This window comes from Somniosus microcephalus, chromosome 7 (assembly GCF_052327205.1).
Source record: "Somniosus microcephalus isolate GS21.2 chromosome 7, FLI_Smic_1.0, whole genome shotgun sequence".
Lineage (NCBI taxonomy): Eukaryota > Metazoa > Chordata > Chondrichthyes > Squaliformes > Somniosidae > Somniosus > Somniosus microcephalus.
In genome coordinates this window covers 276,703,795-276,729,238 of record NC_140993.1, presented here as the reverse complement: position 1 = coordinate 276,729,238, position 25,444 = coordinate 276,703,795, and the positions used below count along the sequence as shown (strand labels likewise).

The following is a 25,444-nucleotide window of genomic DNA, read 5'->3' as shown; positions in this document are numbered from 1 at the left end:
TCATTAAGTAGAGCTACCATTAGCCAGTCCATGATTCTCATGAACCAAAATTTGACAGATTGCACAAAATATATCAAACAAAATTGCCACAAAGCAAACAATGAAACATTCTACTATCAGGCTGGGTCGTACAAATAAGACTGCTTGCTCCAGATCACTCAGAACCAGTGGAACCATGCCAAAATGAGACTATGCAAGCTCAAATTGAAAACGGACAAATTTTATTAAATATTACGATATAGAAACAGGAATTAAACAGCAGATAAACACTATACGTAGCTTTCTACCACCCGTTCCAAAATAATACAAATTTTGAAGTTCTCTTCAGTAACTTTGGATCTCAAAACATGTTCAAAAGCTTTATGAAAGGGTACAGTAGCACAGTGGTTGTTACTAGACTAGTAGTCCAGAGGCTTGGGGAAATAATCTGAAATCCCACCATGGCAGTTTCTGAACCTGAATTCCACTAATTAAATAAATCTGGAATGGTGACCATGAAACGCCAGATTGGCGTAAAAACCCATCTGGTTCACTAATGTTCTTTCGGGAAGGAAACCTGCAATCCTTACCCGGCCTGGCCGATATGTGACTCCAGACCCACAGCAATGTGGTTGACTCTTCACTGCCCTCTGAAAAGGCCCATCAAGTCACTCAGTTGTATCAAAAGGCTACAAAAAGTATAAGACGACCACACAGCACCAACCTTGGCATTGGATTCGGGCATGACGAAGGCACACCCAGCTCAGTCGACCCTGCAAAGTCCTCCTCACTAACATCTGGGGAATTGTGTAAAAATTGGGGGAGCTGTCCCACAGACAAGTCAAGCAACAGCCCGAAATAGTCATACTCACAAAAATCATACCAATCAGCCAATATCCCAGACTCCTCCATCACCATCTCTGGGTATGTCCTGTGCCATCGGCAGGACAGACCCACCAGAGGTGGCAGCAAAGTAGTGTACAGCCAGGACGGAGTGGCCCTGGGCGTCCTCAACATTGACACTGGCATCTACCTGACAAAGTGGAATATTGCCCAGACTACAAAAAGCAGGAAAAATCTAATCCGGGCTATGAATACAATCATAGAATAGTACAGCACAGAAGGAGACGCATCAGCCCAGCGAGTCTGAGCTGGCCCTGTCGAAGAGCAATCCAGTCAGTCCCACTCCCCGCTCTTTCCCCATATCCCTGCAATTTTTTCTCCTTCAAGTATTTAACCAATTTCCTTTTGAAGGCTGCTATTGAATCTGTATCCACCACCCCGTCAGGCAGCGCATTCCAAATCCTAACACTTACTGTGGAGAAAGGTTTCCCTCATGGTGCCTCTGGCTCTTCTGTCCATCACCTTAAATCTGTTTCCTCTGGTTAGCGACCTTCAACCATTGGGAACAGTTTCTCTCCATCTACTCTGTCCAGACCCCTCATGATTTTGAATACCTCCATCAAATCTCCTCTCAACCTTCTCTGCTCGAAGGACAACAACCCCAGCTTCTTCAGTCTATCCACGTAATTGTAATCCCTCATCCCTGAAACCATTCTAGTAAATCTCTTAAGTACCGACTCCAAAACTTTCACATCCTTCCTAAAGAATTGGACACAATACTCTAGCTGGGGCCAAACTAGTGTTTTATACAGGTTTAGCATCACTTCCTGGCTGTTGTACTCTCTGCCTCTATTTATAAAGCCCAAGATCCCATATGCTTTATGAACTGCTTTGTTAATCTGTGCACACACCCACCAGGTCTCTTTTTTCTTGCACCCCACTTCAATTTGCACCATTTACTATGTATTGTCTCGTCTCATTCTTCCTACCGATATGCATCACTTCACTCTTCAACAGCACCTCCCAAACCCGGGGCCTCGACCACTGATAAGGACAAGGGCAGCAGGCGCATGGCAACACCATTATCTGCAAGTTCCCCTCCAAGTTACACGCCATCCAAACTTGGAAATATATCGCTGTTCCTTTATAGTCACTGGGTCAAAATCCTGGAACTCCCTACCTAACCGCACTGTGGGAGTACCTTCACCATACGGACTGCAGCGGTTCAAGAAGGAGGCTCACCACCACCTTCTCAAGGGCAATTAGGGATGGGCAATAAATGCTGGCCTTGCCAGCGACGCCCACATCCCAGGAACGAATATTTAAAAAATATATTTCTGCACTGAACTACGTCTGCCATGTGTCCACACATTCCATCAGCCTGTCTATGCCCTCGAAGTTTTTTTACTATCTTCCTCAATGTTTACTACACTTCAAAGTTTTGTCTCATCCACAAATTTCAAAATTGCGCCCTATACACCCAAGTCCAAGTTATTAATGTACATCAATAACAGCAGTGGTCCTAGTACTGAACCTTGGGGGAATGCCACTGAAAACCACCCTCCAGTCCAAAAAACAGCCATTCACCACAACTCTGTTTTCTGTCCCGTAGCCAGTTTTGTATCCGTGCTGCTACTGCCCCTTTATCCCATGAGCTCCAATTTTGCTAACATGCATATGTGGTACTTTATCAAAAGCCTTTGGAAAGTCCATATACACATCAACTACTGACCTCATTCAACCTCTCTTTTACCTCATCAAAAAACTCAATCAAATGACCTGCAGCGAAGTTTGCCTGTATTTCAGTAAAATAAATCCTTCAAATCAAACAGTTTAAAATTGTGCAGTGAGATATAAAAAAGTATACATCACAAAAATTGAACTCTATGTTGGCTGAGGAAAACCAGTCAAAATACAAGAAACAAAGTTTGAATAAATTAAATCACTTCAGAGTCCATGTTGCAGACTGAGTGAACGAATGCTGCTCGTGATCCACTTCAAAATTATTTCTGAGCAGAACTCTAATACAGACAGAAACATTCACCCTAGACCTATCAATATCATGCCATGCAGACATTTTAGATTGAGTGATAAGAAATGTTTATACCAATAGAAAGCAACATCAAAAAATGACTGCAGTTCAAAGAAGTAAATTGTTAACTTTGATTTAACTTACAACATCAGAAGGAAGCAACATTCTAATTCATCAACGCAGAAGAAATTTACAACTAAGCAACAAGCAAAAAAATATATACGCTGGTAGATCTTCTGTGGCATTCTTCAAGGGTAGTCTGACACCCACATTGCAGTTTCTGACAGTTACTGCAGTCCTGTTGCCAGCTAACATGAAAGTTGTTTGCCCAGGGCTGTAATACACCAAATCTGCTAGCATCACTAACTGATTTCAAGTTAAAAATATTGCACACTTTATTGACACTGAAAAGATACAATATGAAAACGTCACCAACTGCTTTACTAAACTTGCTTAAAATGCAAGTAACTTTGTTCTGCTCTCCCCAAAAACCTAATTCTCAGTTATTTACATGCTAATTGTTTTTAGCTCTACACTCTCATTGTCTGCCTCAAACTCACCCAAAAAGATACTACTGTACTGTACTAGTCATGGTTTAATTAGTTGCACTACTGGAAATAGGTAGAGTGCATGTGGCTTGCTGAAGCAGACCAAATTGCCCAGTTACCTAACATGTCTTGCACCCTATACTGTACAACGAGACGTAGTCTAGTAATACCACCCTAATGCATCAAAATGAAAGGTAATCATGGGATAAGAGCCAGTAATTCAAATTAAAGGAAGATGTAGAAATGTAAGCTGAGAGTAAACTCATTTCAGCCCATTGTGTCTGAGCCACTGTTAGCTCCAGACCAGAGGCGCCTTATTTAGTTCCTTTTAACTGCTCTTTCCCAATATTTTTTAATCATCGGTTTATTCAATTGAATTGGGTTTAATAGCCATTTGTAATGTATTACATATTCTAAAATTTAAAAAACTGAATTTATGCTTTCTGGCTATCCATTCACCAGCCAGTGGAAGTAATCTTTCATACTTCACGAGAACATAAGAATTAGGAGGAGTCGGCCATACGGCCCCTCGAGCCTGCTCCACCATTCAATAAGATCATGGCTGATCTTCAACCTCAACTCCACTTTCCCGCCAGATCCCCATATCCCTTGATTCCAAAAATCTATCCACCTCAGCCTTGAATATACTCGAAGACTCAGCATGCACAGCCCTCTGGGGTAGAGAATTCCAAAGATTCACAAACCTCAGTGAAGAAATTCCTCCTCATCTCAGCCTTAAATGGCCAACCCCTTATCCTGAGACTATGCTCCTAGGGCTAGACTCTCCAGCCAGGGGAAAACAACCTCTCAGCATCCGCTCAAACCCTTAAAAAAAAAAAAATTAACACTTCTATCCCATCGCGCCTTAACCTTCTCTGCTCCATATTTTTAAGCTTTGAATCAAAACTCTATCCTCTCATCCCTGCTATCATTATAGTATGATAAAATTACAAGAAGAATCCATCTAATTTGAGGGGTTATAGTGACATGAAGATTCATCATTGTTCACCACAAAATCATTTACAAGACAGGAGAGGGAAACAATTTTTTGCTGTTGTAAAATTGCATAAACACCGTCTGTTAATGTCAGTTTGTGGTACTTTAACATTCCTCAATAGCATATCAAGCAGCCATGAGAATGCTGAAAGATTTATATTGTTCGGGAACTTATGACATTCTCAAACTTAATTCAGTTAGAGAATGCAAATTTTGTCATGCAAGACACTACAAAAAAAATTATAAAAAAAGAGATCAAACCAAACTCCCACCATGCTATACCAATGTTCCAATCACTTTTCTTAACATAGAAACATAGAAGATAGGAGCAGGAGTAGGCCATTCGGCCCCTCGAGCCTGCTCCGCCATTTAATGAGATCATGGCTGATCATCCAAATTCAGTACCCTGTCCCTGCCTTCTCTCCATATCCCTTGATCCCTTTAGCCTTAAGAAATATATCTAACTCCTTCTTGAATATATTTAATGAATTGGCCTCCACTGCCTTCGGTGGTAGAGAATTCCACAGGTTCACCACTCTCTGGGTGAAGAAATTCCTCCTCATTTCTGTCCTAAATGGCTTACCCCTTATCCTTAGACTGTGACCCCTGGTTCTGGACTCCCCGGCCATCGGGGACATCCTTCCTGCATCTAGTCGGTCTACTCCTGTTAGAATTTTATAAGTTTCAATGAGATCTCCTCTCATTCTTCCAAACTCCAGCGAGTATAAGCCCAATCGACCCGATCTCTCCTCATACATCATTCCTGCCATCCCAGGTATCAGCCTGGTGAGTCTTCGCTGCACTCCCTCTATGGCAAGAACACCCTTCCTCAGATAAGGCGACCAAAACTGCACACAATACTCAAGGTGTGGTCTCACCAAGGCCCTGTACAACTGCAGCAAGACATCCTTGTTCCTGTACTCGAACCCTCTCGCTGCGAAGGCCAACATACCATTTGCCTTCTTAACCGCCTGCTGCACCTGCATGCTTGCCTTCAGCGACTGGTGCACAAGGACACCCAGGTCTCGTTGCACTTCCCCTTCTCCCAATCTATTGCCGTTCAGATAATAATCTGCCTTCCTGTTTCTGACACCAAAGTGGATAACCTCGCATTTATCCACATTATATTGCATCTGCCATGCTTCTGCCCAATCACCCAACCTGTCCAAATCATACTGGAGTTTCTCGGCATCCTCCTCACAGCACACACACCCACCCAGCTTTGTGTCGTCTGCAAACTTGGAGATATTACATCTAGTTCCCTCGTCTAGATCATTAATATATATAGTGAATAGCTGGGGTCCTAGGACCGATCCCTGCAGTACCCCACTCATCACTGCCTGCCACTCGGAAAAAGACCCGTTTATTCTTGTGTTTAACTGAACTTGACCAATTTTGTAGAAAATATAGGGCTCTAAATTTAGGTTTGCGAACCGTCAGCTGTACAAGTGTCACTGGTGTGCGCAAACCATGATAACTTTAGAACTTACTGTACTCCTCTGCTGAGCGTTCTAGTCTTAAGTATAATACGTAACATGGTTTTTGTTACAGTTCAGAGTTTGCATCACCATTTTTCACTCAAATAGCCTGATGTCGGTTTGAATAAGCAGTAGGCATCCCTTATAAGTCAAGATTTCCATCTTTTGATTGCTGACTTGCGGAGCTGAGCATAGCCTGAGTCTAACAATGTACGCCGTTTTATGATAAATTGCTTACTGAACTTACATTTTTAAAATGCTTTTAAATGCAGAAAAATATCCCACAGCATTTCAGAGGAGTAGTCAAAGAAATGGCCGCTGAGCCAACCAAGAAGTTTATTAGGAGGTGTGGCCAAAAGCTTCGTCAAGGAAATTAGTTTAAAGAAGGGTCCTAAAAGTAGAAGTAGAATGGAGAGCCAGGGATTCCCAGGTGTCGGTGGGGACGTTGCACTTTTTCAAGGAGGCTTCAAGGGTGTCCTTGAAGCATTTCCTCTGCCCACCTGAGGCTCTCTTGCCGTGTCGGAGCTCCGAGTAGAGCGCTTGTTTTGGGAGTCTCGTATTGGGCATGCGGACGATGTGACCCGTCCATCGGAGCTGATCGAGCGTGGTCAAAGCTGAGATGCCGGGGATGTTGGCCTGAGCGAGAACACTGCGAGTGAGCGCCGGTCTCTTCGGTACAAGAATCATGGAGATAAGCAGCCATGACTCGACTCTAAAATCGATAGGACGTATTCCAGTACACAGTGCATTCTGGGTACTGACATTTGCCATTGGAGTCCAGAATCGCAGAACGAATCCTTCCAAGATCGGGCCAGGGAGAATCGCTTTTAGGAACTGATAAATTGAATTAAGTATTTCAGTGTGTTTGCCCCGATTGCAGTTCGGGTTTGTATCTGACCCACAAGAAGTGAAATTGACTAATGTGCAGCTCGTGCTCCAGTTCGCGTTCTATTCCTGTCCCGTCCAGTGGGCCGGATTGGATGACTTGGCAGGCCGGATGTGGCCCGCGAGCTATATTTTGCCACCTGCGTTAAACACAGGCATCATCTTCCCCCTCAGGTGGACTAAAAGATACCAGGATATTATTTGAAGAAAAGCATGGGAGTTCTCCTGATGTCCCAGCCAACAATTATCCCTAAACCGGCATTGCTTATACAAGAGGATCATCTCATTCTTCTTTGTGGGCTCTGCTGTGCGCAAATTGGTTGCCACGTTTCCCCACATTACAAAAAGTGATTACACTTCACAAAGTAAGTCATTGGTTGTGAAGCATTTAGGGACATCCTGAGGTCATGAAATGCACTTTCTTATAGAAAAAACCAAAGATTTTCCAATCATACTATCCAAAGTTTTTTTTTTAAGATCAGAGGTGTGCAATTGTATCAGAGGTTTATAGTAAACAATGTACAGTTTTGTAGAAACTAACTTCATGCAGGTTTTGCAGAAGGCAATCAGGAGTTTCAATTTCCAGAACAATAGCAGTCTTTTTCCAATCCACACGAGTTATGAAACCAACTTTTGGACTCTTCCGCAGTATTTCAAGTTTGAAGTACATTAACCAAAGAACTAACACCAAATTTAGATTCATTACATCATAAGATCCAAAGTAACAAGACATGTACACAGTAAATCATACAATCTTAGCTGTTTCTCCAGACTCACACCTTTGAGGCACTACCTATGCTACATGATTCAGATCATTGTCTCTGTGCTTTCAGTGAACAAATACAATTTACCTAAAGCATCACACATGGACTAGCTTCCCTTCTTATTGCCAGAAATACAGTTTACATTTTATAAAAAAAATTAAGATTCCATTCTGATCTGAAGTGGAAAACATCTAAAAACTGTCTGTTCCTTTGAACACTTATTCTTAACTATTCCCCACTCGAACCAGAATTCCATTTCTACTTGCAACTCATTTCATAACAAGTCATACAGTACCATTCATGTAACAAAATGTCCCAAGGCACTTTCCAACGGAAGCAGTCGATACAGTGAAGGTTAATAAGGATACAGTTATGATGATGGATCTTTATTTGAAACATGAACTTATTTTTTTCTCCCCACAGATGCTGACTGACCTGCTCAATGTTTCCAGCATTTTCTGTTTGTGTGTGATTGAATGCAGAGTTCTGCACGAGTTCGGGTTTATGTAGGAATCCAATAGGATGAATTTTGTCTGCAGTCATAGTGACAGGATGCAACTGGTGACTTTGACAAGTTGTTACTAGTGCTGCGAATGGGACCAAAAACACAGACGGGAGATACTCGTGAACAGCTACCGATCTGCTCAACCACACTCTCACCACCACTTTTGATGCCCTTGTCCCTATTTAAACAATTACTCTCTCTCACCCTGGCTATTCCCCCTGGTACAGACCTCATCTTCACTCCCTTGAGTTCAAGGGACACAGACTTGGAACTGACATGGTGGAAAACTGGTTAGTCATTTACCGCCAGATCTGGCTGGGCCACATAGAGCATAATCGGGTCCTGCTCTCGTCTGCCAAAATTGCTCACTAAGAAAAACCCCAGCTTCTACTCTCTACTGCTAACCGCCTCGTTAAACCCCTTTCTTCTGTCTCCTCCACCCTCACCTCCGACAACAAGTGTGAGGAGCTCATGGACTTCTGTCTCTAAGATTGAGACCATCCGTTCAGCTGCCTCTGCCACTTCCCTTCCTTCGCCTAGCCCACCAGGCCAAACTTCCTCTAAGGTTCCCTCCTGCCCTAGCCCTGAACTCGTACCTTTCTCCAGTTTCTCTCCGATCTCCCCTCATGACCTCTCCGTGCTCATCTTGTCCACGGAACCCACTTCCTGCTCCCTCAACTCTATTCCCACCAAACTTCCTTTTCTGGCTCCCATGTTAACAGACATCGTCACAAATGACATCCTTTGTGACGGTGACAAAGATCAACTATCTCCTTGTCCTTCTTGACTTGTCTGCAGCCTTTGACACGTTTGACCACTCCATCCTTCTCCAACGCCTCGCCACTGTCGTCCAGCTGGGTGGGTCTGCACCGGCTTCCATTCTTATCTATCTAATCGTAGCCAGGAATCACCTGCAATGGCTTCTCTTCCCACTCCCACATCGTTACCTCTGGTGTCCCCCAAGGATCTATCCTTGACCCTCCTATTTCTATTTCTCATCTCCATGCTGCCCTTCGGCGACATCATCCGAAAACAGAGTCAGTTTCCACATGTACACAGACTCCTCCCAGCTCGACCTCACCACTTCTCTCGACCCCTCCACAGTCTCTAAATTGTCAGACTGCTTGTCCGACATCCAGTTTTGGATGAGCAGAAATTTTCTCCACATATTGGGAAGACTGAAGCCATTGTTTTCGGTCCCAACCACAAACTCTGTTCCCTCGCCACTGACTCCATCCCTGTCCTTAACATCTGTCTGAGGCTGAACCACAATGTTCGCAACCTTGGTGTCATATTTGACCCTGAAATGAGCTTCCAACCACATATGCGCCTCCCTAACAACATCCATCTTGAAGTCATCCAAAACTCGGCTGCCCATGTCCTAACTCGCACTAAGTCCCATTCACCCATCATCCCTGTGCTTGCTGACCTACATTGGCTCCTGGTTAAGCAACGACTTGATTTCAAAATTCTCATCCTCATTTTCAAATTCCTCCATGGCCTCGCCCCACCCTACCTCTAATCTTCTCCAGCCCACCCCCCACGATATCTGCACTCCTCTAATTCTGCCCTCTTCAGCATCCCTAATTATAAATCGCTCAACCATTGGTGGCTGTGCCTTCTGTTGCCTAGGCCCCATGCTCTGGAATTCCCTCCCTAAACCTCTCCACCTCTTTATCCTCCATTAAGACGCTCCTTAAAACCTACCTCTTTGACCAAGCTTTTGGTCACCTGCCCGATTTTCCCCTTAGGTGGCTCGGTGTCAATTTTTTTTATGTCTTATAATACTCCTGTGAAGCACCTTGGGACGCTTTACTACGTTAAAGGCGCTATATAAATACAAGTTGTTGTTTTTGTTGTTGAACAGGGAGCAGTGGAAAAGGTGGGTACAGAGTTGGTGATAATGATGTACACAACACTTTCAGAGAGGAAGTGGAAAGGAGAGTTGTAGCAGTGGTCAGAGAGGACCGAGGAATTGTGGATAAGCTATTTATAAAGGGAGAGGTGATGATCGGAGATTTGGGGGAATAGTAAATGATGTCTGAGGAATGGTCAGAAGTTGACCCCGTCAATGAGCATTAGATCAAAAAGTCATATTTAACATGTCAGGTGGGGATGAAAGTAGTAGAAACTAGAATCTCAAAAAAAAAATGATGATGGCAGTGGCAGAAGGAGAAAATTAATTTTGATAACCAAGTAATCCAGGAACTTCTCAAATCAGACTACATAGAATTTACAGCACGGAAACAGGCCATTCGGCCTAACTGGTCGAAGTCAGTGTTTATGCTCCTTGGCATCCGAAGGTAATCAACTAAGCTCCAAGAGACCATGGTTACCCACAACACATCACCAAACACAAACTAATCACCATCCCCCCCCCTCTCCCCTATATGTCCTTTCCTTAAGAACATAAGACAATTCATGACCTCAAAGTACTAGCGCCCTCCATGGGGCTGGATCCCAAAAGTCACAGGCTTGCTCCCCATTTCAATTCTCATACTCTGAATATCTTGGTCAATATTTATTCCTCACTGATGCGCTATCAATCACTCAAAAGACTGAGGTTAAGCGAGTAACTAACAGGCTTTTATTAACAAGAGAATGAAGGTGTGCCTCGAGTGGTCGACCAGTCCAGAATACAGAGGGACTGTGGAGCAGTCACCTTTATACCTGGACTCGTGGGAGGAGTCAGCCGAGGCATGTACAGACATGTACACAGTGGAATACAAACAGTGGTTTACCACACTCACCTTCTTAAAATTTGTAACACACTCTTATTTCCCCAACCCCTCTCAATAGGCTACTCCACAATTCTATCCCTCTGTGCATGAAGAAATTATCTCTCAACCGTGTATTCACCTTTTCCCATCATATTGATCATTCTGGGTTCCACTTCTGTTCCCTTGGAAGATCTTAAATATCTCAATATAACCTCCAAGTCACTTTTCTTCCAATGTAAACATTTATAGTGGCCCTGAATTTGCAGCCGGAGGCTTCCTGTGGGGAAATGTATCCGATCCGCAGATAAAATCCGCGCCTACCCGGTGGTACGGACACACGAAGTCCTGGGCAGAGGCCCACGTATCCCAGGGGCGCAGGCGGTTTGCAAGCGCCCCTGGGATCACGTGGGCTCGCCCAAAGCATGACAGAAGGAAATCCCCATTCACATTTATGGGGATTCTGTATGTACGGAAACCCCACAAGCATGAATGGGAATACCCCAAAAATACACCTAGACATAAAATTTTAAAAATCACATTTAAAATTAATTAAAACTGCATTTAATTAAATAATTAAAACAAAAATTTAAGTTTTTGAAAAAAAATTACATGTTTTAAAGGGGCTAAAAATAAACTTAGCTTATTTAAAAAGTTTTTAAATGTATAAATTATTGATAAAATTTTACTTTTCTATTTTTTAAAACTCTTACGCTAGTAAAAGCAGGCCTTACGTCTGCTTTTACCAGGCTTAAGAATTTCATGGGCATTCGCTGGGCAGAAGTTAGCCCAATTCTCCACCCCCATGGGTGCCCTTTTCCCAGGGATGCGGAGGATCTGTCAAGAGGATTCTTGACAGATCACAAGTTCCGGGTTGAAGTGCATGCGCTTCGCAAACCTAAACCCTGAACTTGTGCGTCCCTAACGGGCGCATACGCGCCTTGTTCGCACTTTGGGGCCGTAAATTACAGCCCAGTATGTGTAATCTTTCCTTGTAGCTTTGCTAATCCCACATGTCACACAAGATTAAGTAAAAACAGGAAATGCTGGAAATATTCAGCAGGTCAGGCAGCGTCCGTGGAGAGAGAAACAAAGTTATGTTTCAGGTCACTGACTTTTCATCAGAACTGGCAAAGGTTAGAGACGCAACAGGTTTTAAGCAAGTAGAGATGTTGGGAAAGGTCCTTGTGTCATTTAATCACTCCTGCCTTCAACCGTATCACCGACCTTCCCTTTTGTTTGCCTACCCTGCTCGCCCCCACCCCCAATTCCCTGGCTCTGTACTTGTTTAAATAAACCTGTTACATCTCTAACATTTTCCAGTTCTGACGAAACATCAACCCAAAACGTTAACTTGGTTTCTCTTCCCACAGAAGCTACCTCACCTGCTGCATATTGCCAGCTTTTTCTATTTTTACTTCAGATTTCCAGTATCCACGGTATTTTGCTTTTGTTTTCGTCATATAAAATTGAGTTGTCTTTCCTTGCATTCTTTCTAAAAACTGAGGACATCTGCCAGCCAACCCAGTGATACACTGCCCAGGATTGTGCATAAACTAAAAGTAGGTTCAAAACAGTACTTAGCACAAGCTATCACTTAACTGGGATTTGTGTTCCATGCCTTGGGCTTTACAAATCACTATTTCTATCAATGGCAATCGTTCTGGCACTGCATGAAAAGATTTTTGCTACTCTTACAATGCAATTTAACACACGACATACATGCTACACTATTTTGTTAGATTAGTACCAAAACATGACCATGTCAATTTTCTCCCCTTGTGATCACCTGGAACAAATTGTTTTGCACTACTTCTGTTCCACAAGTAAACATTTTTACCCCAGGAAAGCACACATCACAAGTACTCAATGCAAATGCAAGACTCTTTGTTCATCAATCTCCAGATGACTCCCCACTGCCCCCCCCCCACACCTTCCCCCGCCACCGCCCCCCCCCCACACAAAGGCAGACAGTGCATCACCACTGTCCACCACACTTTTCCAGAAAAGCAAGAAAGCTAATCACAACCGAGAGCCTGCTAAATTAGTTGGAAACAGGTTTAAATGAGTTACTGTACATACAAACATATGACAAAACAGGTCACAAAAGGACCATCAGGCTCATCAATGCCCACCCTATTTGCGCACTGTTCTACAATAAAAATCAGAACCCGGGAAGGGTGATTTTTTGTTCAATCCAGATTCACAGAAATGTTGACAGTATAGCAACGCTAAGAGTAACTTCAGTCAACGCCCAGTGAAAGTTCAATATTGAGACTTCTATCCCACATGCCATCCTTCTCCAAAATGATCATTAAGCATGGGGTTAACTTCAACGCAAGTTGTGTCGCGTATGTCGACACCACCCAATTCTGTCTCTTCCCACCACCATTGACTAAAGGGCTGTTCCTGTATTTCCCAACTGCCTACTCAACATTAATTTCTGGATGACTCAACCTATGGTGTCATTTGTATCAGCCATGCATCAGTGGGAGCACTCTCGTCTCCGAGTCAGAAGCTTGTGGTTTCATGTCCCACTCCAGAGACTTGAGCACAAAATCTCAGCCGACACTTCAGTGCAGTACTGAGATAATGCTGCAATTTCGGAGAAGAGCAGGCGAGTTCGCCCGGTGTCCTACCAATATTTAGCCCTCAGCCAACATAAAGAAAACAGATGATCAGGTCATTATCACATTGCTGCTGGCTGCCGCATTTTCAACAGTGACTACATTTCAAAAGTACTTTAATCGGTTGCAAAACACTTTGGGATGGCCTGATGTCATGAGAGGAGCTACACAAATGCAAGCTCGCTCGCTCTTTTTTTCCTTCCCCAAATTCCCAACTGCTTTCCCCTCCTCCGTAAAACTCAGGATATTTTACCATGAAAGACGCTACGAAAGTGCAATTTGTATCTGTTGTTAACTTGTTACATTTCAGTATCAGTATACCGGAGACAATTGTGTTTGGCTCTCGACCGTAGCATGCCTCTGCCATCCATTCCATTCCGGCTGCTCACAAACGGAGCCTGGCGGCATGCAGCTTCGGCTTTTGTTTGACCGTTGTGCGAGCTGTCTACTTCATATTTATTCAGTCTGGTACCATAACGACCTTCTTCCACTTGCAAAACTTGGCCATCTTATACCCATTACCTCATCACCTCCACTACTGAAACAGTAACCCACACTTCCATCACCTAAAGGATGAATTTCTCAAATGCACTCCTTGCCAGTCCCTTCCCATCTCTGTAATCTCTTTCAGCCCCACAAACCCCCGCCCCCACCCACCCAGAGATATTTGCGCTCCTCTAATTCTGCCCTCTTGAGTATCCCCGATTATAATCGCTCAACCTTTGGTGGCCAAGCCTTTTGTTGCCTAGGCTCCAAGCTCTGGAACTCGCTCCCTAAACCTCTCCACCTTTTCTGAGATGAGGAGGAATCTCTTCTCTGAGGGTTGTAAATCTGTGGAATTCTCTGCCCCAGGGAGCTGTGCAGGCTGGGTCATTGAATATACTTAAGGTGGAGATAGACAGATTTTTGAACAATAAGGGAGTGAAGGGTTATGGGGAGCGGGCAGAGAAATGAAGCTGAACCCAAGATCAGATCAGCCATGATCTCATTAAATGGTGGAGCAGGCTCGAGGGGCCAAATGGCCGACTCTTGCTCCTATTTCTTATGTTCTTATGTTTTTCCTCCTTTAAGGCGCTCCTTAAAACCTACCTCTTTGACCATGTTTTTGGTCACCTGCCCTCATTTCTTATGTGGCTCGGTGTCAATTTTTTTGTCTTACAACACTCCTGTGAAGCACCTTGGGACGTTTTACTATGTTAAAGGCACTATATAAATACAAATTGTTGTTGTAGCTATCACCACCCGTCACAAATTCAGCAAACCCAGACTGCCACAGTCCAGGTCCTCCCCTGAAGAAAGTCCAGCACACTTATTGCCCCCATCCTCATCTACCTCCACTGTCTTCCTGTGTCCCAGCCAATAAACTGCAAGATTCTCATTTCCAAATCACTTCAGACTACTTTCAGCCTATTCAAATAATATTGTCCAGCTCACCCAAAGAACATTTTCCCAACCATTCTGTCCACAGCACATGCAAATCTTCTCCAAAGCCGATTTTTCTCTCTGCTTTCAGAACCTCCTCAAAACCCATCACTTGAACTTCGCCTTCGACCTCCAATCCCCGAACAACTTTCATACCGCCTGGTGAGGTACACTTTCACTCTTCTGATAAAGGTCTCAGGGGCATTCTATTTCATAAAGAGTGCTTTATTAATTAAATTTGTTGTCTTGCTACAAATCCACAAATTCAGATCCTCCAGAACCACGACAATAGCCGCAGCACCACCACCCCCACCCACCCACCCTTCCACAATTCAGTCTGGAGTGTACACATAAAATTGACAGCAACACAAAACTGGCTGTAATTAAAAATGTAACTACAGTACTTCAATTGGTTTAACTCGATTCCTTGGACAACTTTAATTTTCATGCAGCCAATGGGACCTCCATGCAACACCGTGCTCAAGAGACAGGAGCACACTGTTTGTCAGCAGAACAATAACATTTCTTATGTAGCACTCAAGAATAAACAATTTGTGGGATAGGTTGCAAAGGGTGATACTTAGCCTTGATCACATGGCCACTGGTTTGTGGTTTTAATAGAAAGATGAGCAGAATCAGAGAACGTGATGCCCAAAACAATGGTAAAAATTCCAGAATCAAAATGCAATAAAATGAAATTTGATGCAGTCATCATAAATTAGTGGCCTTGGTCATCATTTCGGATATTGATTTTAGCAAATGAAAAGAAAGAAATGAACCATCACTTGGTATTATGCAGCTATTCCAATTAAGCTTTTCTTCCAAGTAAATGATTCTTTCCACCTGTTCAAATTTTTGCTCCTTTTACAATGGCCCAGAAATTCGGGTCGGGGGCTTCCCGCGGGTGTAAGCCCCCGACCTGCACTTACCTAGCGCGCCGGCCGTTGAGCTGTGGGCCCACATGGAATTCCGATCCTGGGCCTGCTCCAACTGCCGGCGCGCAGTGCTTGCGTATCCCAGGGGCGCAGTTAGTTCGATGCGTCCCCTGGGATCACGTGGGCCATGGGGAGCCAATCGGAGCAGGGAATGCTCCATTCATAAGCTTGACAGGAAGTGCTGTCAAAACTTAGAAATACTACTGCCCCAAAACATCACCACATCTTCAAATAAATTATTTAAAAACATCACATTTTAATAAACTATAAATTACATGAAATAACTATTTTAAACAATAATATAAATTTTTGAAAAAAATAATTTTAATTTTCTAACGGGGCTAAAAATAAACTTACCTTTCTTTAAAGTATTTAAAAATAATAAACCTGTGGAAAAAATGTTTTAATTTTAATTAATTCACCACTTACCTTGTAAAAAGCAGGCCTTGCGACTGCTTTTTAAATGTGTAACTTCTACAGACTTACCCTCCCGGGAAAACCTGCAAAAAAAACGCAAGTTCGATGCGCACGCGCAGCCTCTCCCGCGCACGCGTTCAAACTCTGAACCCCTGCTTTCAAGCGAACGGAAGTGCCGGTTTCCCGCGCATGCGCAGTGCAGGCAGGAAACCGGCACTTCCAATGGGCCTACGGGTGAGTACCCTGTGCATACTCACCTGTGGAGACCCGAATTTCTGCCCCAATATCCAAAGATGTGCGGGTTAGGTTGATTGGCTATGATAAATTGACCCTTAGTGTTTGGGGGATTAAATACGTGGGGTTACGGGGATCGGGTGGGATATGTGTCGGTGCAGGCTCGATGGGCCGAAATGGCCTCTATCTGCACTGTGGGGTTTCTGTGATTCTGTGAATATCTCTCCCTCTCCACCAACCCACATATTGTCTGGTCACTGGGGCAAACTGGTCACGAGGGCAAGCCAACAACTTCTCTGCGGCCTCTGCCAATGCCTCTCATCAGCCAGAGTTGTCACCCTGGTCATCAGATTTATTTCTTCCTCTATAGAGAATCTGACCATTCTCTGGCAGTTTCCCTGATGACACAGTGGAGGTTGAGAATATTGCCATGTCACAAGTCAGACAGTTCTTCATTATACGCTCTATAGCACAGCACACTGGAGCATGAGATGTACTACATAGCTAAATGATTTAAAGTAACAAAAAGGATGCAAATTAGTGTGCAGGTCTTCACAGTAACAGCATTCCAAACTAAAATGACCATGTGTGCGGGAAGTGTATCCAGCTACTGGCAGACTGCATTGCGGTGCTGGAGCTGCGAATGGATACATACTGGAGCATTCGCGATGCTGGGGATGTCGTGGATATCACGTTTAATCAGTTGGTCACACCGCAGGTAAAGGCTGCACAGGCGGGAAGGGAATGGGTGACCGCCATGCAGAGTAGTAGGTGCAGGCAGGTAGTGCAGGGGTCCCCTGTGGCCATCCCCCTCTCAAACAGATATACCGCTTTGGATATTGTTGAGGGAGATGGCTTAGCGGGGGAAGGCAGCAGCAGCCAACTTCCTGGCACCATGGGTGGTTCTGCTGCACAGGACCGGAGGAAAAAGAGCGGGAGAGCTATAGTGATCGGGGATTCTATTGTAAGGGGAATAGATAGGCATTTCTGCGGCCGCAAACAAGACTCCAGGATGGTATGTTGCCTCCCTGGTGCAAGGGTCAAGGATATCTCAGAGCGGCTGTAGAGCATTCTGGAGGGGGGAGGGTGAACAGCCAGTTGTCGTGGTGCATATAGGTGCCAACAATATAGGTAAAAACTGGAATGAGGTCCCAAAAGCTGAATATAGGGAGGTAAATTAAAAAGTAAGACAAAAGGTAGTTATCTCAGGATTGCTACCAGTGCCACATGCTAGTCAGAATAGAAATAGAAGGATATTTCAGATGAATACGTGGCTAGAGGAATGGTGCAAGGGGGAGGGATTCAAATTCCTGGGACATTGGAACCGGTTCAGGGGGAGGTGGGACCAATACAAACTGGACGGTTTGCACCTGGGCAGGACAGGGACCGATGTCCTAGGGGGAGTGTTTGCTAGTGCTGTTTGGGAGGGTTTAAACTAAAATGGCAGGGGGTTGGGAACCTGTGCAGGGAGACAGATAAAGGGAAGCAAGGATAGAAGCAAAAGACAGGAAGGAGAAACGCAAAAGTGGCAGTCAGAGAAATCAAGGGTTTAAATCAAACATGGCCACAGTAAATAATAATTCTAAAAGGTCTAAGAGTGTTAAAAAAAAACAAGCCTGAAGGCTTTGTGTCTTAATGAGAGGAGCATTTGTAATAAGATGGATGAATTAGCTGCGCAAATAGATGTAAACGGATATGATATAATTGCGATTAATGAGACATGGCTCCTGGGTGACCAAGGCTGGGAATTCAACATCCAGGGGTATTCAATATTCAGGAAAGACAGGCGAAAAGGAGGTGGGGTAGCATTGCTGATTAAAGAGATTAACACAATAGTAAGGAAGGATATTAGCTCTGATGATGTGGAATCTGTATGGGTAGAGCGGAGAAATATGGGCAGAAAACGTTAGTGGGAGTTGTATACAGACCCCCAAAGAGTAATGCTGAGGTTGGGGATGGCATTGGAGACACGTGCAATAAGGGCACAGCAGTTATCATGGGTGACTTTAGTCTACATATAGATTGGGCTAACCAAATTAGTAACAATACTGTGGAGGAGGAATTCCAGGTGTGTATATAGGATGGTTTCTTGGACCAATATGTCGAGGAGCCAACTAGAGATCAGGCCATCTTAGCCTGGGTATTATGTAATGAGAAAGGATTCATTAGCAATGTTGTTGTGCGAGGCCCCTTGGGGCGGAGCGATCATAATATGATCGAATTCTTCATTAAGATGGAGAGTGAAGTAGTTGACTCAGAGACTAGGGTCCTGAATTTAAATAAAGGAAACTATGATGGTATGAGGCGCGAGTTGGCTAGGATGGATTGGGGAACGTTACTTAAAGGGTTTTGATGGTGGATAGGCAATGGCAAACATTTAAAGATCGCATGGATGAGCTACAGAATTTGTTCATCCCTGTTTGGCATAAAAATAAAACAAAAAAGGTGACTCAACTGTGCCTAACAAGGGAAATTAGGGATAGCATAACATCCAAGGAGAGGACATATAATTTGGCCAGAAAAAGCAGCAAACCGGAGGATTGGGAGCAGTTTAGGATTCAGCAAAGGAGGACAAAGGGATTAATTAAGAGGGGGAAAATAGAGTACGAGTGTAAGCTTGCAGGGAATATAAAAACTGACTGTAAAAGCTTCTATAGATACGTGAAGAGAAAAAGATTGGTGAAGTCAAGCGTAGGTCCCTTGCAGTCAGAATCAGGGGAATTTATAATGGGGAACAAAGAAATGGCTGACCAATTAAATACATACTTTGGTTCTGTCTTCACAAAGGAGGACACAAATAACCTCCCAGAGATGTCGGGGAACATAGGGTCTAATGAAAGGGAGGAACTGAATGAAATCAGTATTTGTAGGGAAATGGTGTTAGGGAAATTGACGGGATTGAAGGCCGATAAATCCCCAGGGCCTGATAATCTACATCCTAGGGTACTTAAGGAAGTGGCCCTAGAAATAGTAAATGCATTGCTGGTCATCTTCCAAAATTCTATAGACTCTGGAACAGTACCCATGGATTGGAGGGTAGCTAATGTAACCCCACTATTCAAAAAAGGTGGTAGAGAGAAAACGGGGAATTATAGACCGGTAAGCCTGACATCGGTAATGAGGAAAATGCTAGAGTCCATTATAAATGATGTAACAGCAGAGCACTTGGAAAACAGTGACAGGATCGGACAAAGTCAACATGGACTTACAAAAGGTAAATCGTGCTTGACTAATCTACTGGAATTTTTTGAGGATGTAACTGGTAGAATAGATAAGGGAAAACCAGTGGATGTGGTGTATTTGGACTTTCAGAGGGCTTTCGATAAGGTCCCGCATAAGAGATTAGCATGTAAAGTTAAAGCACATGGGATTGGGGGTAAGGTACTGACTTGGATAGAGAACTGGTTGGCAGACAGGAAGCAAAGAGTTGGAATAAACGGGTCTTTTTCCCAGTGGCAGGCAATGACTAGTGGGGTACCGCAGGGATCGGTCCTAGGACCCCAGCTATTCACAATATATATTAATAATCTAGACGAGGGAACTAGATGTAATATCTCCAAGTTTGCAGACGACACAAAGCTGGGTGGGCGTGTGTGCTCTGAGCAGGATGCAGAGAAACTCCAGTGCGATTTGGACAGGTTGGGTGATTGGGCAGATGCATGTCAGATGCAGTATAATGTGGATAAATGCGAGGTTATCCACTTTGGTGGCAAAAATAGGAAGGCAGATTATCTGAAAGGCAATAGATTGGGAGAAGGGGAAGTGCAACAAGACCTGGGTGTCCTTGTGCACCAGTCGCTGAAGGTAAGCATGCAGGTGCAGCAGGCGGTTAAGAAAGCAAATGGTATGTTGGCCTTCATAGCGAGAGGATTCGAGTACAAGAGCAAGGATGTCTTGCTGCAGTTGTACAGGGCCTTGGTGAGACCACACCTTGGGTAGTGTGTGCAGTTCTGGTCGCCTTATCTGAGGAAGGATGTTCTTGCTATGGAGGGAGTGCAGCGAAGATTCACCAGACTGATAGCTGGGATGGCATATGAGAGATTTGGTTGATTGGGCTTATATTCGCTGGAGTTTAGAAGAATGAGAAGGGGTCTCATTGAAACTTATAAAATTCTAACAGGACGAGACAGACTAGATGTTGGAAGTGTGTTCCTGATGGCGGGGGAGTCCAGAACCAGGGGTCACAGTCTAAAGATAAGGGGTAAGCCATTTAGGACAGAGATGAGGAGGAATTTCTTCACCCAGAGAGTGGTGAACCTGTGGAATTCTCTACCACAGAAGGCAGTTGAGGCCAATTCATTAAATATATTCAAGAAGGTGTTAGATATATTTCTTAAGGCTAAAGAGATCAAGGGATATAGGGAGAAGGCAGGGACAGGGTACTGAATTTGGATGATCAGCTATGATCTCATTAAATGGCAGAGCAAGCTGAAGGGGCCGAATGGCCGACTCCTGCTCCTATCTTCTATGTTTCTAAAACCTCAAAGATTTTATGCAGTTTCACTTTAAATCCAAAAATGTTTTACACCTTGTGCAAAACTGACAAAGTAGACAGAATATGAACTGTGCAACTATGAAGATTTTCAGATAACAAGGTAATCACTTCAAATCACCAAAAAAAATTGTGCACCAATCCATTACATTGACACATTCACTTATTTGTTACACTTGAAATAGCCAGCAAACAGCACCCATTTGTATTTACCTTGCCAATTAAAATATTGATATATTATATAATATTGATGATATGTATCTATGTTTCAAATGGTATGTTGGCCTTCGTAGCGAGAGGATTCGAGTACAGGAGCAAGGATGTCTTGCTGCAGTTGTACAGGGCCTTGGTGAGACCACACCTTGAGTATCCTCTGTCGTCGAATTACAGCATGCAGACGACGATTGCGTCTGCGCTCACTCGGAGGTCGAACTCCAAACCATCGTCAACACCTTCACCGAAGCGTACGAGAGCATGGGCCTTACACTAAACATCCGTAAGACAAAGGTCCTCTACCAACCGGCCCCCGCCACACAGTACTACCCGCCGATTATCAAAATCCACGACAAGGCCATGGACCACTTTCCATACCTCGGGAGCCTACTGTCAACAAGGGCAGACGTCAACGACAAAGTCCAACACCGCCTTCAGTGTGCCAGTGCAGCCTTCGGTCGCATGAGGAAGAGAGTGTTTGGAGACCAGGACCTCTAACCCGGCACTAAGCTCATGGTCTACAGAGCAGCAGTGATACCCGCCCTGCTGTATGCCTCAGAGACACGGACCATGTACAGCAGGCACCTCAAAGCACTGGACAGGTACCACCAACGCTGCCTCCGCAAGATCCTGCAAATCCATTGGCAGGATAGGCGCACCAACGTCAGTGTTCTTGCTCAGGCCAACATCCCCAGCATCGAAGCTTTGACCACGCTCCACAGCTCTGATGGACGGGTCACATCGTCCGCATGCCCGATACGAGACTCCCAAAACAAGCGCACTACTCGGAGCTCCGGCACGGCAAGAGAGCCCCAGGTGGGCAGAGGAAACACTTCAAGGACACCCTCAAAGCCTCCTTGAAAAAGTGTAACATCCCCATCGACACCTGGGAATCCCTGGCACAAGACCGCACAAAGTGGAGGAGAAGCATCCGGGAAGGCGCCGAACACCTCGAGTCTCTTCGCCGGGAGCAAGCGGAAGCCAAGCGCAGGCAGCGCACGTCAACCCAAGCACCCCACCCACCCGCCCCTTCAACCACCGTCTGCCTCACCTGTGACAGAGATTGTAGGTCCCGAGTTGGACTCATCAGTCAGCTGCGAACTCATTTTTAATGTGGAAGCAAGTCATCCTCGGTTCCGAGGGACTGCCTAAGAAGATATTAGGTGGAACACATAGAAAGTAATTTGAAGGACCAGTGTTTAAAGAAAACATTTAACATTTATGGTTTTATGGCGTTTATAAAAATTAACCATTTCAAAAATCAATCTGGCAATCATCAAACACAAACCGTTGCTTACTGTTAACCACCACCTCAAAACATGGAGTTCCAAGGAAAGCAAAGTCTCAGAGACTCAAGATGCTGAGCTAGATTACACAACTGCAGTTTCGCTGCTCACTTTGTTCTAAATTTGGACCCCAAGGTATCATTTTCCATCGACACGCCAAGACGTATCACTGTAATGAAATGAGTTAGCCTGCAAAAACTTCCACGACACGATCACAGTCTCTACTTTGATCTGTAACGACCGTTCACTGAACTTGCCAAACTGTTTAAGCTACACACACCAGAATAAAAAGAAACTCGGGCTCGCTCTTTAAGTTACATACTATAGCATTTATGGAAATAAAATCGCCCCATTGTAGCTAAAAAAAAAAACTAAGTAGTGTAGTTGAGTACTGACACCACAACAGTGACACAGACACTGGCAGACTCCATGACTCCTAGACACGGTGTAACACTTTGCAGGTTACAAGATACTGCAGCAACTAAACAGGGATACAAACATTTGTAGATTCCACTATCCCAAAAGCGGCGCAACGTTTTACATGTTACTGGATACTGCAGCACAGCAGGGATATCAACACCGGAAAACTCAACTACCCCAGATACTTTGCAACTCAGTGGGTATTGCATCAAGTATAGCAGTGAATTAATAATTCTTACACATTTCAACTCAGGCACTTGACCCATTCACCTTCCCAAATGAATCATGGTCATGTCGAATCTCCCTGGGGGATTTCAAAGCCTCGCCTGTGCATCCTCCCGACCGGATTTCGGAAATCTCCGCCTGCTATTCTCACACATTTTAACATGTTTTTGAAATGCACCCTGGCAGACAACTAATCTGACGATGATAACAGCTCCCAGACGAATGCCACAAGTAAGCCCTGCCCCAGAACAGCTTAGTTCCTTGGCAGGTCCTGCAAAACTCCGGAAAAATGAGTCATGCAGCACATGAAAGGGGTGTGGGTGGTGGGTGACCGGATGATGGGCATTAGTCGGCGGGGTACAGGGGGTCACTTCAGCAGCTCTTGCTGCGTTCCGCCTCCACTTTACCTTGAAGTTGCTGCAGTTCACCCAGCCCGTCAGCTGGTCCACGATGCCGTCCAGCGCCCGTTTCTGGTCGTGGTCCACGTCCGTCGACCTGCTGGGGTCGCTCAGGTAATCGATCAGCTCCTGGCCGACCTGCAGCCGCCGACTGACATCCCTCTGCGCCACCTGCTCCGAGAAGTAGTCCAAGCTGTATTCGGGCTCCATGTCTGCCCGGGCCGGCGGAGCGCGGGGCGGGAGGGGGGGTCTCACAAAGTTGCAGCCTCCTCCCCACCACCTGCCTCTATTCCAGGCGACACTTTCCAACCTCTTGCAGCCTCGAAAGGAAGCCGGGGGTTGCCCCGCTGCCCGGTATCCGCCAGCCCCTGTCGCAGTTCCCGGTCAAGTGGCGAGCCCTTCGCCCTGGTCCGGTCCAGGCCAGGCCTTTAACTCCTCAGTCCTTCCAGAGATTCTCCTTCCACTCAGCAACTCGAGCCGCAGCACCACTTCCTCACACAAGATTTTAAAAAAATGATTACCAAAAAAAAAATCTCTCCCTTCAAGTCCCTAATTCGCCCTTAACACGAATTATAAATAAAAGCAGGGAGCACGCCGGCCCGACGTCTCCTCCTCCTCCTCCTCCTCTATGGCAACGAGCCCGTCCCCGGCAACCCGCCGACACTGTGCGCAGGCGCGCCAGAGCGGGCTGCCGGACCCTCCTCCCATCGGGCGCGCATGCGCGTTCCGTTTGAAGAAAACAAACTGAGGAGAGGCGGGCGAGCGGGGGGGTCCTGCGCAGCGCAGAGCCGCCCGGCACACTGCCGCTGACACAGCGCAGCGGCAACAAGCAGCAAAGAGAAAACTACCGTTATTTTAATTTACTCATCATTCAGGATATTAAACTGGCACCAACATCGGAAAGTGAGAACAATATTTATTTTGCCAAACACCGCAGGCATTGCCTGAACGCTCTCTGCTGTGAATGCGAGGGCCAATGTTAATGCCTGCGCACGCACCTGGCGCACGTCGTGTTGCGGTGGCCATGGAAACCGCACCCGGGCAGGTCCGTGTCTCTGTGTGTCCGCCTGCCCGAACGATGATCCGGCTGGACACTCGGCGTTGTACGCTTTATGATTCAGTGGCCAGTGTCTGTATAATGTTAGCCATAGAGTCATAAGGTCACAGAAGGAGGCCATTCGGCCCATCGAGTCCGTGCCGGCTCTCTGTAGAGCAATCCAGTCAGTCCCATTCCCCCCGCTCTATCCCCATAGCCCTGCAAGTTTATTTCCCTCAAGTTTTCTTCTTCTTAGGCAGTCCCTGGGAACTGAGGATGACTTGCTTCCACACTAAGAATGAGTTCTCAGGTGACTGATGAGTCCAATGCGGGACCGACAGTCTCTGTCACAGGTGGGGCAGACGGTGGCTGAAGGGGCGGGGTGCTTGGGTTGACGTGCGCTCCTTGCGCTGCCTGCGCTTGGCTTCCGCTTGCTCCCGGCGAAGAGACTCGAGGTGTTCGGCGCCTTCCCGAATGCTTCTCCTCCGCTTTGTGCAGTCTTGGGCCAGGGATTCCCAGGTGTCGGTGGGGATGTTGCACTTTTTCAAGGAGGCTTTGAGGGTGACCTTGAAGCGTTTCCTCTGCCCATTGGGGCTCTCTTGCCGTGCCGGAGCTCCGAGTAGAGCGCTTGTTTTGGGAGTCTCGTATCGGGCATGCGGACAATGTGACCCGTCCATCGAGTCGCTCAAGTGCCTATCCAGTCTCCCCTTGAAAACATTGAGTGTCTCCGCGTCCACCAATTCCGTCGGCAGCGAGTTCCAGGTCCTCACCACTCACTGCACAAAAAAGTTTTCCTCACATCCCCCGCTCCTGTATCTCTTGCCCAAAACCTTAAATCCGTGTCCCCCCAGTCTTTGTACCATCAACTAGTGGGAACAGAAATGTCAATTACTGACTTGTGTTTAAAAAAAATATGCGTTTAATCCAAACTAAGAGATGCTAGCCCCGAATGAGTCACACTTCAGCAGCTCTGTGGGTAGCGTGTTAACTGC

At 45.4% G+C, this 25,444-nt stretch overlaps 1 protein-coding gene across 32 annotated transcripts in view; it reads right to left on the bottom strand.

Annotated features, from left to right (window-relative positions):
* clasp2 (cytoplasmic linker associated protein 2) overlaps nucleotides 1-24,053 on the bottom strand; it is a 453,349-nt gene extending 429,296 nt beyond the window's left edge. For 16 of the 32 annotated variants that reach the window (XM_085993861.1, XM_085993869.1, XM_085993870.1 and 13 more), the window contains exon 1: nucleotides 23,426-24,051. In XM_085993861.1, coding sequence (XP_085849987.1) covers nucleotides 23,426-23,626 — 201 coding nt within the window. In that variant the 5' untranslated portion in view covers nucleotides 23,627-24,051. Of the gene's footprint in view, nucleotides 1-23,425 lie in introns of all 32 variants that reach the window. The other 16 variants (XM_085993847.1, XM_085993851.1, XM_085993849.1 and 13 more) reach the window with 2 other exon arrangements.
* Between the last annotated feature and the right edge of the window lie 1,391 nt (nucleotides 24,054-25,444).